This window comes from Camelus bactrianus, chromosome 17 (genome assembly GCF_048773025.1).
Source record: "Camelus bactrianus isolate YW-2024 breed Bactrian camel chromosome 17, ASM4877302v1, whole genome shotgun sequence".
Lineage (NCBI taxonomy): Eukaryota > Metazoa > Chordata > Mammalia > Artiodactyla > Camelidae > Camelus > Camelus bactrianus.
The window spans coordinates 37,457,750-37,474,804 of NC_133555.1; the positions used below are offsets into that span (position 1 = coordinate 37,457,750).

Below are 17,055 nucleotides of genomic sequence, written 5' to 3' on the forward strand. Positions count from 1 at the left end.
CAAAGTCAACTGAAAACCTCTTGGAAAGCATGCACCATTCCAGATGTCATTAAGAACATTCATGACTTGTGGGAAGGTCAAAATATCAACATTAGCAGGAGCTGGAAGAAGCTGATTCCAACCCTCATGGATGCCTTTGAGGGGCTCAGGACTTCGGTGGAGGAAATAACTGCAGATGTGGTGAAAACAGCAAGAGAAGTAGAATTAGAAGTGGAGCCTGAGGATGTGACTGAATTGCTGCAACCTCATGATCAAACTTGAGTGGATGAGGAGTTACTTCCTATGAACAAGCAAAGAGAGTGGTTTCTTGAAATAGAATCTACTGGTGAAGATGCCAGAAGATTGTTGAAATGACAACAAAGGATTTAGAATATTATGGAAACTTAGTTGATGAAGCTATGGCAGGGTGCAAGAGGATTGACACGAATTTTCAAAGTTCCACTGTGGGTAAAACAGTATTGTATACTACAGAAAAATCGTTCATTTTTAAGGCAAAATGTGTTAACAGAAAAATATAGGGATATAGGTCAATACAAAAGTACAGATCCAAATCAAATGAAGATAGGGGAGGGTAACAACTCAGTAGTAGAGTGGCTGCTTAGCATGCACAAAGTCCTGGGTTCAAGCCCTGGTACCTCCACTAACGGGGGCGGGGGTGAAAGAATAAAATTTAAAGTTTGAAAAAGACAAATCAAACCAGAGAAAAATAAACGAATTCTACTACTTGTATATGCCTCCAGCAAAACAGTCTATCTCTATATGTTTACATATATATTTAGATATACAGACAAAAACCAAGAGAAAACCAGCAAAACCAATACCTTAGTTGGAGATTAATACATATGTCTCACGTATTGATAGATTTTATAGACAAAAAATTAGTAAAAATATAAAACCCTGTACCCAAGGATGCACATTCTTCTCAAGCACACATTTACAAAACTTGGCCATTGTATGAATCCATAAATCATTTCTCAATAAATTTCAAAGTCTAGGCATCACACAAGACCATATTCTCTGATCCTAATGTAATTAACAACCAACATGATACAAATTTAAAATTCCCATAAATTTGGGAATTTAAAATCAAATTTCTAAGTAATTCATGGGTCAAAAAGAACTTAAAATGGAAAAATACTTAGACCTATATGACAAGTTTTAATAAAACTTGTATAAAGCTTAAGTAATATTAGGTAAATTTATAGCATTAAATACTGTTATCACAAAAGAAAGGCCAAAATGAGCTAAGCAATCTGCTTAACAAGTTGGAAAAAGAACAGCAGGATAAACCCAAAGAAAGTAAAAACAAAACAAAGAGCAAGGCCGTATAAACAACAACTGTTCAAAAAGAACAAAACTGTAGTTACAGCAAAAATTTAAAAAATGCGAATACTAGGTCAATGTTATGCCAATGTATTTGAGAACTCGAGGAAACTTAAATTTTCCTTGGAATATATAACCTACAAGACTTCTGACCCAAGAGGAGACAAAATGCCTATATAGTTCTATTAAAGAATTATTATTTGTAGTTAAAAATCTCACTAAATACAAGGCCTAGATGATTTGGGGTATGAGTTCTACAATACTTTTTAAGGACAGGTCATTCTAATCATCCATATTTCCATAAAACAGATAAAGGTGATAATAAAGCAAGACAAGGAAAATAGGAAAAAGGAAAATTACAAGTTGATCTCAATCTTTAACACTGATGAAAAATCCTAAACAAAATATTAACAAATCTAGTTAAATGAGAAAAACCATATGATCATCTCAATAGAGGCAGAAAAAGCATCTGACAAAATTTAATAACACTCATGATTTTGTAAGATAGTTAGCAAGGTGGCTGATTATAAAAGTATTCTATTTAAGAACCCTACATTTCTATACATAACAAATAAAATGTAATTTAAAAAAGAGGTTATCCTCAACTCAAGCAATAAAAAATATAAGATATACTGGAATAAGGTAACCAAAAGGTGAGAACTTTATAGTGAAAATTATTATACTGCAAGACATTGAAGACCCAATTAAATGAAGAGACATACCATGTATATGTATGAACTCAATATGGCAAAGATGTCAATCCGTCCAAACTGGTCTATAACTGCAATGCAATTCCAATCAAAATCTCAACATTCTTTTTTCAATATGCATATATACATACACTGGGTCACATGGAAAAATCTGTCTCTTACTACGAGTCAGTTTAAAAAGCTTGAATCAGGAGACTTGCTGAAACCAGAAGAATAAAATAATGTACTATGATACATGTATATTTATTTATAAAGATTCATAAAATGGATTACACAGCAGTGAAAATACATTAAATGCGACACATAAATTTCACAAACTGTGTTAAGTTTTTAAAAAGTTATCAAAGGCTAACTACATACCTCTTCTTAAAACTCAAAAACGGGCAAAATCCACATTATAAGAAATAAATACACATATGATTTAAAAGTGGAAGAAAATGATAATGACATTCAGCTTTGTGCTTATGTTTAGGGAGGAGCCACAGATATGAGACAGAAAGAGCACACAGGGAGATGGGATAGTATTGGTGATATTTGAATCTAAATTTTCTAATGGGGTCCTGCAAGTTCATTTTAACATTATGCTTAGCAAGCTATATGCATGTGGCAATATTTTGTATGTATCAAATATGACATATAAAAAAATTGTTTAAAATCAACTGGCCAGGTTAGAGTCCATAAAAATGTGAATAGAATACTTTGTAAATTTCTGTCAAGAGGTTTGTTCTGAACTGAATGCTCAAAAGAGGTTGCCTTTTGACACCTAACAAGTAAATAAGGATAGAAAATAAATAGAAGAGCCAGATGGTTTGAAGGGCAGAGATCCCTGGAGCTCCTCAAAAGGGCAGCTCCCATAAGAAATACGGACACGAACAAACTGCCCCCAGTGACCTCAAGGGTAGTCCTTAAGAATGTATGAATGGAATGAACAAAACCAAAATAACACAAAATCAAGGGGTCAAACTTGTATTTTAACTAAGGGGAGATCTATCAAACATTGCCATGTTTTTCCCCTTCTTGTCATGAACATTCTGTGTTATGGCTTTACCAAATATTTTCAGTAGCTCAATTCTTTCTTTTTCTGAGATCAAGGTGCTCTCGCGGCATGCTATGTTGCCTACAGATGTGATCTCTCAAGGCCGGGTACCTGATAGGCTTCGGCAGCCGAGGTCAACACCTGCTCCACCGCACCAACAACAAAGACTCCCTTCTTGATGTGCTCCCGTAAGTACAGTCCAGCTGATGCAGAATCCAGTAGGTCATAGATCTGCTCGTTGTAGATTTCAATAAAGGAACACTTACAAAGGAAACTCTTCCCGGCTCCGGCCTATAAAAGAGAAGCCTGGTTTAGCTATACTCTTTTCATGAGTTCATCCCAACCTGTCATGAATATTCATCTCTCACTCACATCACAACATATCAACTTCCTACAATACTATCCTTTACACAATACGACACCTAAAAGTCAGTTTAAAAATCCAGATAACTGGTTTTAACACATCATTTCATTTTAAAGCAGCATCTAACGGTGGTCCCAGAAGCTGTGAGGTTTCCACTGGTGCCTCAGAAACAAGACAAGCATGTAGGACTTGAGCAGTCCAAATGGGCAAGTCCATTTTTTATTTAACTGAGGTGTAACTGACATACAGTATTATATTAGTTTCAGGTGTACAACATGATTCAATATTTGTGTATATTGCAAAGTGATTACTACAATAAGTCTAGTTAACATCCATCACCATACATAGTTATGTATTTTTTTTTGTGGTAAAAATAGCAATTTCATTTTTATCTGCCTTATATGTTGGACTTCCTCATAAAGTTGTATTTGAAGCAAGTGTTATAGTCCTCAAACAACTCAGAATAATGTTATTTTAAAAGCTTCTCTATAGGACTTTTAATCACAGAGATGCATGGCACTAAATTATTTCATCATTATTAAATTATTTCACTGGCATGCATTGTGTGTCTAACTGCAACGGTTAGGGAGAGTTTCTGCAAAGGAATAAATGGTAAACCAATGTTATATATCAGTCTCCTTGGCACGGACGAAATACAGCATGTAATACTAAAGGCTCTTAATCCTGGAATTCAGCAGGCTAAAGAAGCACAACTGGAGAATGGCCCAATCTGGGAGCCAGTGGAAGGAGGAAGCCCACATTGCCAGCAAGATGGAGCCATACCACGTATGATGCAAGGTCAGGTGGTAGCAGTGCTATAAAGGAGGCAAGGATGGGCCTGTCACTACTGGAGTCACGAGGATCTAGGGACAGCTGCAGTCAACTGTGAGCCTAGATGCAGGCAGGTGATGGGGCCTAATGAATCTGTCTTCTTCAGTTATGATTTTCTTTTACACTTTGTCTCCTATAAAATCTGAGAGCCTAAGAAGCACTACGTTCTTCTTGTTTTGTATTTTTCGGAGGGGAAGGTCTATCTATCTATCTATCTATCTGTCTATCTACCTACCTACCTATTTATATTTTAATGGAGGTACTGGGGATTGAACCCAAGACCTCATGTATGCTAAGCACACATTCTGCCTCTGAGCTATACCACCCATTCTTCTTTCTTTAAATGTGAGTTCGTGGATGATGCATGTTTTTATACACCAAAAACTTTTAGAAAATAAAAAAACGCAGAATCCTTAATTTTATCTTAAGAATGAAAAAGTATTTTAATACCACACTAGCCTCTCCATCTATAGAGCACCACCGTGTGCCTCCATGTATCATGAGCTAGTTATTAGTAGCTAACTACTCAAAACTAGGTTATTTCATAGAATCACTTTATTTTTACAGTAAGTTTTACCTTCTCTTTTTCACGATCAATTAAGGAAAACAAATATTCAAAACTTCGTGGGATTACTCCTCTCAGGTTATGAGAAAAATTATCAGATTCAGATGGTCCTAAAGAAAAAAAAATATATATATATACACATATAGCTGTTCATTTTTATTTTGTAACAGGAATCTTTTGAAATGGCAACACTGAAAGGCAATTTATACAAAAATGACACATTGTATGGTCAGCTTCTCTTGGGCCCCCAAACAAGTTAAATACTGGTCTGTGAGAGATGGCAGAGTAGAACCTGTCTATCAGTGGAACTGAAGGAAAGGGCCGCAATACCCACTAACCAATTTTAAAAAGTAGTTATTGTTTGATACCATCTAGGTATCAACCTTTAAATTTTTCCTTCTGCCAGGTACCAAGAGAAGCAGAAATACTAAATCGTTATACTTGACTTGTTGTGCATGACATTCGGTCTCCTGACCTTATACACTGCCTCTGTGACCACAGGCTAATTAATTACTTAATCTCTCAGTTTTCAACTATAAAATGGAGATAATACAGAATCACTCATCTCATACAGTATCACTAAAAATTATCATTATCTGGTACTTCCTTAATTGGGCAGTAAAAGCCAAGCTGGTAAGAAAGATACTGTAGGAATCTGTCACAGGGTTTCTATACAGACAGAAAACTGCACAGTAACCCTATCTCTGTTCTGTTAACACTGGGGAAAGGGGGAGATGTGAGTGAATATGTAAAGAGCAGCATTTTCTGGATACTAATTCAAGCTACGGCTATATTTACCAGAGGAAAAAAATGCAGCTAGGAAAGATCTAGAAGTTACTATAAACATTGGTTAAATATGCCTTAGAGACAAAAGGAACTAATAAAATGCTGGTGTATGCAAGAAAGTTACAGAAAACAAATTTTAAAGTATTGTCGTCATCTTGGTTTGCTACACCTAAAATATTTTAAACAATCCTTGTAAACTGTACCTTAAAAATCTATGCAACAGGGTAGAAAAATGCAAGTAAATGAACACAGAGGACAGATAATATTGGAATATGTGCAAATAATTTTATAACATTTTCCTGCTAAAAACCATACAAAGAGTCAACATAGTCTTCACCATCATCTCTTACCTAGGCACCTGCCTTAGCTCCTAATCCTGATTCTGCTCTAGCCCCTCCTACAGCGTCTATTCCATTCAGCTGCCTGAGTAATCTTTTTAATTATACATGAGGTCATGCAATTCTTAAAAAAAAACAACCTTCATTTCCAAAAATGTACTAGGTTCTGTCAACATAGAAAGAGTAGATTAAGCCAGAAAATGTTCATCTTTAATTTACTTACCCATCATCGTAAACGTTTTCCCTGAGCCAGTCTGTCCACTGTAAAAAACAGTGTTTTATGTTATTTTCACACATGAAGTGTAGAAAACTACCCTATTTTAATATGGTCTACTAGTGTATAAATTTCCCCACAAAGAACTTATTTTCTTTCTTTTTAAAAATTACATTAGGTAAAAAAATGAATGATCCATTTTCTTTCTCTTCTATTCTACCACTAAGAGCTAACCACTCTTAACTGTCTGGTAAAAGCTTTGGATTACACAAATACAACCATCAGAGTTTTCATTTAATTTTTATTTACAAAATTAGAATGATACTTTTCATACTGCTCTGCAACCTTTTTTTTCCCCTTAATTTTATCTCAGATATTTTTCTAAGTTGGTAAATAGAGATCTACTTCATCATTTTTAATAGTTACATAGTATTTCATGAACATATCATAATTCAACCAGAACCAACTGGACTTTTGTTTCCAATTTTGCTATTCTAAGTAATACAGCAGTTTCCCTTCTAATTTCTGCCTTTAAGATACTAAGAGTATCACTTAAAAATAAAGCAATTAAAAGGGAAGGGTGTATAGCTCAGTGGCAGAGTGTGCCACTTAAAATGCACAAGGTCCTGGGTTCAATTCCCAGGACCTCCATTAAACAAATAAACCCAACTAACCCCACAAAAGCAATTAAAAACATCTGTAGGCTATAGGCTTGATTGTTTTGTGCAGTGTCATAGCTCCTCAGTCATCTGGAGAAACAGGAGTAACAAAAAACTAAAAAAAAAAAAAAAAAAAAAAAAAATGGGGGAGTGGGGTATGGCTCTGTGGTAGAGTGTATGCTTAAGCTTACTTGAGGTCCTGGGTTCAATCCCCAGAACCTCCATTAAAATAAATAAATAAAGCCAATTACCCCTCCCCCCAAAAAAAGTAAATGAAAAATTAATTTAAAAAAATTTTTTAAGTTTATGCTGAGGATAGATGTCAGAGTGTCAAATGCGTTTTGCTTGGATTCATAGCACAAATACAAAATTTTGAGTTTACTTTTTGGTTCAATGGCCCAAGAGCTAGAAAACAGTATAATCTAGTTGTTTACCCCTTTCTTTTGGAATTAGGAAAAAAAGTTCTTTGGTTGACTCAGAATGAGAAATGGGTATTGTTGAGTGCCCTAATGGAAGTGAAGGGGATGCTATTAATAATAACTCTAGAATTGGAACTGCCTGAGGTAAACCAGAAAGTATGCTCACCCAACCAACGAACCAAATGTTCATTTCTCTCCATATGTTTCTTATGTCTACCCTCAACTACCAAAAGCAATTTTCAAATTAAATATTACAACTAGTATGCCTGCAGGATCTTCAAAGAAAACATTTCTGAAGTAATATAATCTCTAGTAACTGTGGCTCTTATTTCAAATTCATTTTTTAACTTCACCACTCAAAATAGTCTATGAAAAAAAATTTTTCTTGAGAAGACATAAGAGAAAATAGTTATCTGCTTCATTGCTCAAGAAAGAATGTTTAGTTCTGCTGAACACAACTGAAAAGTAAATGTGAAAGGCAAAGGCAAATTTCCAAGGAAGGTGTGTGCAATGTGAACCCAAGCTTTAAACTTCTTAATCTATTTTTTCTTGTGTTTTGAGCCAATTATGGATGAAACAAGGGCACGCACACACACACGCGCACACACACACACACAAGCATCAGCTGCTCAAAATGAATTACTTAATTCACTATATCCTATTAAAAAACTCTGGCTCTAAATAAAATTAGGAAGTTTATTGCTAAAAGAAAAGGAAAAACATAATTACACTACAAATTATATTCCTATTTATGAAATAAATCTAAAATGATACTAAAATTCACCTTGTACAACTGCCAAGGTTGTCACAATGCCTTCTAGACCTCCCAACATTAAGTTTATACCAATATTTTAAGGCTGCCAATATTCAGAATTCAGGTATATCACTCAGTTTTAAATATATGCTTGGAAGACAGTTTGACAGTTTCTTATACTATATGACCCAGCAGTTGTATTCCTAGGTATTTACTCAAGTGATTTGAAAACTTATGTTCACACAAAAACCAATATTCAAATATTTATAGCAACTTTATTCATAAACACTAAAAACTGGAAGCAACCAAGGTATCCTTTAACAGAGGAATGGATAAACTGTGGTACATCCACACAACTAAATACTATTCAGCAAAAAAAGGAAAGAATAAGCCACTGATGAATGCAACAACAAAGACAAATCTTAAATGCATTTTACTAAGAAAAAGCCAGATCCAAAAGACTACACATTATATGATCCCAGTCATATGACACTCTAAAAATGGTAAAACTATAGGAATGGAAAATACATTAGTGTACCCAAGAGTTTGGGGAAGGGGGAGTGGCTGACTACAAAGGGGACAAATGGGGAACTCGGTAGGTGAAGGAGCTGTTCTCTTCAGTACTGGGGTGTTAAATACGGGGCATTTGTCAAAACACTAGGCCACTGTACATCAAAAGGGATGAACTTGAAAGCATGCAAACTAAATAAACAAGCTAAATACATCAACCAGGATGTCAGAGATCCCACAGCAGAATCCATCTGATTGAATGACAAGTGTAGGATATACTGCACTGAAGGAGGTAGGTGGAAAAGGAGCTGTCCTAAGTAGCTACAAAATGAGATTTTGACTAGAAATTGTAAGCCTTAAAAAAAAAAATAAGATCTGTACATAAAGACTACTTGGTAAATGTGTTCCTCACAGAGATACAAGCTAACAATTCTGAAACCGCTTTACATGTATATTGGGGCTGAACAAAAAAATAAACAGATAGCAGTGGGACCCCAGTGTCTCACTGTCAGCAAGGCAAGTTACAGATAAACAAGAAAGGAAGGCTGAAATGAACCCATGTGGATTCTAAACCCTTGGATTAGAGTCAGAGACATCAGTATCAACTCAAGTTTAGCTTCCTATATATATAGATACAGAAACAATTACAGATATATCCGTATACATGACTTAGTCTACGTACATACATCACCTAGCTCTGTCTGCTGAGAAGGCCTAAAAGCAGTAACACTCCATAGCAACAATCATACCTAGAGCCCAGACCTTGGTTTCTAAATACCATTCTCCAATAAAGGGAACAAGGGCTCTTCGCCAAAATGGCTGATTCTAGGCCTGGGATGGGGAAAATATAAGATGACCCGGGAGCATCATAAAGTAAGTGCTCAAAAGCAGAAGGATGTGACATGTCAAAGGGACAAAGAAGCCAATCTTAAATAGCTCACAATGGTCTAGGTAGAACAATATGAACAAGATAGAACAATGAATATTACATTATAATCCAAAGTATAAAATAAATATACAGGAGCCCATACTATATAAAGACTAACTGAATAAATAAATGAGGGAGAAAAAAAGAATCTTCCTTACAGAAGAATTCCTAATGTATGTAGACACTCTCATCTCCAGGAGGTGGAGTTTAATCCTGTCCAGCTTGATTATGCAGGTGGAGTCAGTCTAATCACATGCGTCCCTAAAATAGAGACCCTGTCCCAGCTGAAGTCAGAGAGCATCCTGGTTAAGGAAGAGCCAGAGCTGCATGCCATCAGCTTTGAAGATGGAGAAAGGGGGTTGTAGGCCAATTAATGTGGGCGGCCTCCAGGAGGTAGGAAAGACAAGGAAATAGATTCTCCTCAAACTTTCAGACAGGAACACAGCCCCACTGACACCTTCATTCAGCTCAGTGAGACCTGTGTCAGATTTCTGACTTACAGAACTGTAAGATAATAAATCTGTGTTGCTTCAAGCCACTAAATACGTGGTCATTTGTTACAGCAGCCATAGGAAACAAACAGAAGCATTGACTATTATACCCTTGTATTAAGACACAGTCAGCAACTTACTATGCAAAGATGGTACCATTATATCCACTCATGCAAGACTCCACAATGCCTTTGGCCACAGTTGAGAACATAGACTCCTACAAATGAAGAACCAAATATGTTAACATGTCATAAAAATGAAAACATTTTTCCTAAATTTGTGTGCTTTGCTTTTAACACTTGAAATAACATGAAAATTTCCACTGTAGAAAAAGGGCAAAAACATCTAAGATGATAAAACTGTAAACTTAATTATGTCCATTAGTCTCCTATACAATTATAAATTTAAAGTGCAAATCTAGACTTTATATAGAATTTTGTTTAGCATATTGCATGCAATATTATACTGGTATTAGCATTTACATAGCCCTATTTGTTCTTCAGTGCTTTTCCCACAAGCTTATACTAAACAATCAATATCTGATTTTGATTTTCATTTTTACGTATGTCCTTAATTAGAAAAAATTACTGATGCCACAGTAACCTTAAATCTATCACTCTGCTATGGATCGCATGTGTGTATCCTCCCCAAAATTCATATACTGAATTCCTAATCCCCAGGGTGACGGTATTTGGAGATGGGGTCTTTGGCAGGTAATTAGTCATGAGGGTGGAGCCCTCAGGATGGGAGTACAGGCAGACCTCTGAGATACTGTGGGTTCAGGTCAAGGCCAGTGCAATAAAGTGAATACAGTAATAAAGCAAGTCACGCAAATTTTGGGGTTTCCCAGTGAGTATAAAAGTTATATTCATACTATACTAGAGTCTATTAAGTGTGCAATAGCATCATTGCTAAGAAAACAATGCACATGCCTTAATTCAAAAATAATTTATTGCTTAAAAAAATACTTTGTTGCTAAAATATGCCAAAACAATTACAATAGTAACATCACAGATCAACATAATAAATACAATAATAACAAAAAAGTATGAAATATTTCAAGAAATATTGATCAAAACACGACAGAGACATGAGGTGATCAAATGCTGTTGGAAAAACGATGCTGATGGAGTTGCTCAGTGCACAGTGCCACAAAGCATCAACTGTAAAAAAACACAGTATCTGCAGAGCATGATAAAGCGACATGTGCCTGCAGTGCCCTTACAAGAAGAGGCACGGAGATTTCTCTCTCTCTCTCCATGTGAGGACACAGTGAGAAGCAGCTGCCTACAAGCCAGGAAGTGAGTCCTCACTAGACACTGGATCTCCTGGCCTTGATCCTGGATTTCCCAACCTCCAGAACTGTGAGAAATACATGTTTGTTGTTTAAGCCACCCAGTGCATGATATTTGTGTCACAGCGGTGAGAACTGAGACATTTCTCTTAAACCAGGCAGTTCAACTATGCCTGTCAATCATTCAGGTAGCTCTAAAAAGTACACCTTCACTAAACTCCATCACTGGTTGGAGAGGGAAAGTAGAGCAGGCTTGTCATTCTAGCATGAAGTTTGATGAAGGAAGAAAAATATTTAATAAAATTACATTTAAAATATTTATGGAACATTTAAGCTTCCTTATCTTGAGACCTATCAAACTAAAGAGACAAGGAACAAAAACCTCCCAAACAACATAATCTTTTATGTTCCAAATGGAAAGTGACGTTTCCAGAATTATCATTACCTGAGTAGTGTCCATGTCTGCGACGTGATCAAACGTGAAGGTCTTGGGCTCAGGGTTGGAGTGCAGCCGGAGAGTCGTAGAGGACAGCACAGATAAGCATAAGTTTTGCTCTCCATCAGCTGACCCAGAACCCTCTGTAGGTGGGCGAATTCGCACAAAAACTTTGATGGCATCACCTTCATTACTAAAGACAAAAAATGTAGGAGCTGAGTCTACTGGAGAAAAAGGATCTGAGCCTCATATTGCCTCTAATTTTCCGATTTTGAAAGTTTCCCTAACAAAGCCCAAGATCTACCCATTTACATTTACCTCTTTTAAAGAATCTCACGTGACCCACACCCTTGACTGATTTGCTTCACGACAGTTGTCTTCAAAAGCCTTTACTTGAAATCAACTCAAAGGGAGTCTCCTTGAGTTGATTTCAAGGAGATCCAAGCTATGCTTGTCTCTGATTTCCCTCTTAATAGCAATAATAAGTCATTCCAAGGGAGAATTATATTATTGATTCCTTCTTTTAGCCTGGAAGGGGAGAGGACAGAGGGTGGGAGGAGATATGATTTTTCCATACTTCCGGGTAGCTCAGGACCAAGCTTAATTTTGAAACAAGTACCCCTTACTGTGCTAACTGGTTGTTTTAGGAATACTACATGCTTAATTATTTTTGGTCTCATTAACAAGATTTTTTTCCTTACCTTGGTTGATTAGACTGACAATTTGTCACATTGCGTAACTCAGCTAGAAAAAAAAAGATAAGACGTCATTTAAAATGTTTAAAAGTGCAACATAAAAACCCCATTCTTACCTAGCCTGCTCTTCAGCACTGACATTCCTTAGTCTCCAGCTCCCTGACCTCCGGACAGCAGGTACTCTGGGGACAGGCCCTGATCTTCCTCTCTATTCTAACCATACCTGCTCTTTTGGTGACAACATCCAGTCTCATGGTTTTAAATGCTATGTATATACTGATGACTCACTAAATTTTAACCTGCTCCCTGGACCACTTTCCTGAGCCCCAGACTCATATCTACTTGACATCTCCAGTTGGATGTCCAGCAGGCAATGTCTCAAATTTAATGTGTCCAAAGCTGAGCTCCTGATAACTCCACTCCCACCTCAAACATGCTTCTCCATCTCAATTAATTCCAGTTACTCAGGTCAAAAACCTTCAAGGCATCCCTGACCCCTTTCTTTCTCATACTTCATATCCAATCTGTTAGCCATCTTTGGCTCAGCCTTCAAAACATACCAGAATCCTACAACTTCTTGTCAAATCCACTGCCCTGACCACCATGGAATCAAGCCAGCAACATGCCTTACTTGAGTTATTATAACAGCCTCCCTACTTTTCTCAGTCCCTCATCTCCCAACCTACATCTGTTCTCAACCCAGCAGGCAGAATAATTCTGTTAAAAAAGAACTCAGAGCTCAACTTCCAGCATGACAAAATGAGGAACTCCACTGCCGCACTGCTCAGTGACACTGGTAACATAAAAAAATATAACCATTCAGAGTGTCTAGAAATGGTCCCAAAGGCAAATAACAAATAAACAGCTACTCAAGAAAATCAATGGAATTCCAAAGGAAAGGTGAGAGTCTCTGGTACTTGAACCATGATCGCTCCCTCCCTCCCAGCTCAGAGAGTTGGACACCCCGCTCCAGACTGTACAGCCAACACCACCAGAAGCCCCCTACCCACCATTCCCCCATTGAAACGCTTTCTTCCCAGGAGGAGCAAGTTATCAGAGTTTCTTGTCCTGCCTCCAGCCAGCTACCTGTGGCTGAAGCTAAGTCCCAGGTGAGTGTGGTTGAGAGGTGGAGGGTCCCTTCTCTCACCCAGCCCCAACTTGTAGAATGAGGCTCTACCTTGGACATAGCATGCTGAGAACACTGGGTCCGGATCACCCTTGTCCTGGCTGGTGAGGCAGTGGTTCTCAGCTAAATGAAGCAGGTTAAGAGGACCCCAGGCTGCTGCTATACACATACGCATGCACACACACATACAAGCAAATATTTAGCAACTAGAGCAGGAGTGTCACTCTGAAAAGAGATTGTCATTGTCCCCGCATCCCAACTCCAACACCTTGGCTCTGAAATTTTGCCTCAAGAGAGAGACTGGCCATAAAACAGCTCCTAAAGTCTCCCCAAATGAGCTGACTTCACCTGCAACATAGCACAGAGTTCAGGCCTAATGGCACTCTTGAGGACAGTGAAGGTTGTAATGCAAGGTGGTTAGAGGAGACGCAGGATATGAGCTAAACTGCAGGCCCATTAGTTTGCAGGAGAGAACTGGGGAATAAAACAGTTGGGGGCACCTCTGCGGGGGTCAGAGACCTCAGAAATTAGTCCTTCAAAGGAGCAAGAATTTAAGTGGATTAGTTTGCAGGGCAATTTATGTCCTAGGGCACTGTTGAAAACAAAAGAGAAATCAGCTGACAACTCCTGGACTTAAACAGCTGGGTGTGGTAGGGAAAGGAAGATCCCGCCTCCAAACTACTGTCACCCCAGGGTGACTTGGGCACAGCCAAAGCTCTGCTTCCCTGAGGAGCAATACCAGAGACCTAACACTGAGAGGGAAGCAGACTTCATTGAAACAAAACAGCTAGTCACTAAACAAAAACTAGCAAATAAATCCAGGAGGCGGAGAGACCAGTACCCAGAACTGCTGTGACATATCTAAGACGTCAATTTTCTAACCAAAAATTACAAGGAATTCAAAGAAACAAAAAAAGTATGACCCATAAACCAGAAAAAAGCAGGCATCAGAAACTGCCTGTGAGAGTGCCCAGATGTTGGGTTTATCAGAAAAGACTTCAAAGTAGCCATTACAAACATGCACAGAACTAAAGGAAATCATAATTAAAGAATTTTTTTAAAGTATGAGGACTATGTCACATCGAATAGAGAATATCAATAAAGAGACAGGAATTATAAAATAGAACCAAAGGGAAACTCTGGAGCTGAAAAGTATAACAACTAAAATAAAAATTCACTCGAATGGCTCAACAGTAGATTTGAACTGGCAGAAAAAAGAACAAGCAAGCTCGAAGGTAGATCAATACAGATTATAAAAGCCAAAGAACAGAGAAAAAAGAATGAAGAAAAATAAAGTGAGCCTTAGAGAAATGTGGGACACTATATGCATACCAACATACATGTAATGGAGAGTTATCAGGAGAGGAAAGAGAACAGAAAAAAAATACAAATAAATAACAGCTGAAACATTCCCAAAATAAAAAAAAAAAGAAAAGAAAAGAAAAGACAGAAAAAAAACAATCTACACATCCAAGAAGTTCAAATTTCAAAAAGGCTAAATACAAACAGATCCACAGACACATCACAGTAAAAATGCTGAAAGTCACTACTTACGGAGAACCCCAATTAGATTAACAGACTTAGCAGAAACAATAGAGGCCAGAGGAATTAGAGAGTTTGTTGCTAGAAGGCCCAACCTTAAAAAAATAGTAAAGGAGGTTCTTCAGCCTGAAAGCAAGTTGACTACAGACCATAATCTGAATCCATGTGAAAAGAAAATCAAAGAACACCAGGTAAAGGTGATATATAATTGTAAAACATGATAGAAATGCCTATTTTCTCCTTTTATTTGATTTTAAAACAATTGTGTAAAATAATATGTGCATAATGTACTGTTGGGCCTATAACCTACAGAAGCATATGTGTAAAATATTTACCAATAACAGCACAAAGAAGGTATAGGGACAAAGGAAATGACTAAAGATGGTCAAGTAATGTATTGTTGGATTTGTAACAAGAGATGTAATGTATTTAAAATAATACCAAAAAAGAGGGTGAAAGGGACAGAGCTACATAGGGTAATGTTTATATCTCTGGAATTAAGCTAGTATAAATCTGAAGCTGATGCTGTTAAGATGTGTATGTCAAATCCTAAAGCAACCATTAAAAAAAAAAACTTCAAAAAAAGAAAGCAGTGGAGGAACACAGGAACATACAAGACATGAGACACATAGAAATGAAAAGTAAATGGTAGATGGTGAATCCAACCAAATCAATAATATGAGAATGGATCACACCACCCAATCAAAAGGCAGAGACTGTCAGACTAGATGAAAAAACATGCTCTAACTATGTATTATCTACAGGAAACACATTTTAGATTCAAAGATACAAACAGATTGAAAGTAAAAGGATGAAAAAAGATTGTCTCATGCAAACAGCAATCACAAGAGAGTAGGAGTGGCTATACTGTGGTCAGACTGTTTTGTCTTTTGACTTTGAAACAAACAAAAATGTTACTAGAGATAAAGAGCAACATTTTATAATGATGAAAGGGTCAAGCCACCAGAAGATAATACAGATATAAACATATAATCACCTAATAAAAGAGCACCAAAATACGTGAAGCAAAAACCAACAAGAAATGAAGGGAGAAATAGACAATTTAACAATAACATTGGAGATTTCAACATGCCCCTTTGAATGATGAATAGAGTCAGACAGCAAGTAGACTAGCTGTTCCTTAGGGCTGGTGGGGGATGGGCAGGAAGGCGGCTGAGAACTGGAGGATAGGAGAGTTCTTTCTGAGGCGAAAAGGTTCTAAAACTGACTATACTGATAGTTGCACGTATCTGCAAATACACTAAAAACCATTGAATTTTACACTTCATATGGGTAAACTGTATACTATGTGACATATCTCAATTAAGTTGCTAAAAACATTTTTTTTTTTAAGTTAGAGATGAGTAGTCAATGCAATGAAAATGCAATGAGAGATCCGGTATCAGATCTGGTCCTGGGGGAAAATGATACAAGTACACCATTGGTATAGGGGGTAATAGCTCAGTGGTAGAGAGCATGCCTAGCATGCACAAGGTCCTGGGTTCAATCCTCCATTAAATAAGTAAATAAACCTAATTACCTCCCCCTCAAAAAAATTTTTTTAAAAGTACATTATTGGGACATCTGACAAATGTAAAAGACTGACAGTGGATTAGCAACAGCACTGTATTGATGTAAAACTTCTTAATTTTGATCACAATGTGATTGTTTAAGAGAATATACTTGTTCCTAGAAATTACACACTGAGGTATCTAGTGGCACTAATATTTAGCAGTACTAACCATTTTACTCTTAAATAGTTCATAAAAAAATACTATGAATACACACAGTTGGGAATGTGAGGGAAGAGAGAGCGAGAATGATAAAGCAGATATGGCAAAATGCAAAGTTGTTAAGATGTGTAAAGCTTTCCTGTAAGTTTAAATTACAGCAAAATTAAAAGTTATGAAAATAAATATTAAGTGTGTGTCACAGAAAGTCATTCCTGTTCAAAACTGCAGTGGCTTTCCATCTCAGTCAGAGATGGAAAAGCCCTCACAAGAGCCTACAGGGCTCTCCATTGCCCGGTGCCTC

The 17,055-nt window shown here is 37.0% G+C and overlaps 1 protein-coding gene across 6 annotated transcripts in view; it reads right to left on the minus strand.

The window, feature by feature from the left end:
- The window catches only part of KIF15 (kinesin family member 15), a 63,671-nt gene that overhangs the window by 39,032 nt on the left and 7,584 nt on the right, over window positions 1–17,055 (minus strand). For 4 of the 6 annotated variants that reach the window (XM_074345060.1, XM_074345061.1, XM_010945940.3 and 1 more), the window contains 6 exons: window positions 12,360–12,402; window positions 11,668–11,851; window positions 10,069–10,145; window positions 6,177–6,214; window positions 4,842–4,939; window positions 3,181–3,360 (listed from right to left, as the gene is read on the minus strand). In XM_074345060.1, coding sequence (XP_074201161.1) covers window positions 3,181–3,360; window positions 4,842–4,939; window positions 6,177–6,214; window positions 10,069–10,145; window positions 11,668–11,682 — 408 coding nt within the window. In that variant the 5' untranslated portion in view covers window positions 11,683–11,851; window positions 12,360–12,402. Of the gene's footprint in view, window positions 1–2,045; window positions 2,233–3,180; window positions 3,361–4,841; window positions 4,940–6,176; window positions 6,215–10,068; window positions 10,146–11,667; window positions 11,852–12,359; window positions 12,403–17,055 lie in introns of those variants that run through there. The other 2 variants (XM_074345062.1, XM_074345063.1) reach the window with 2 other exon arrangements.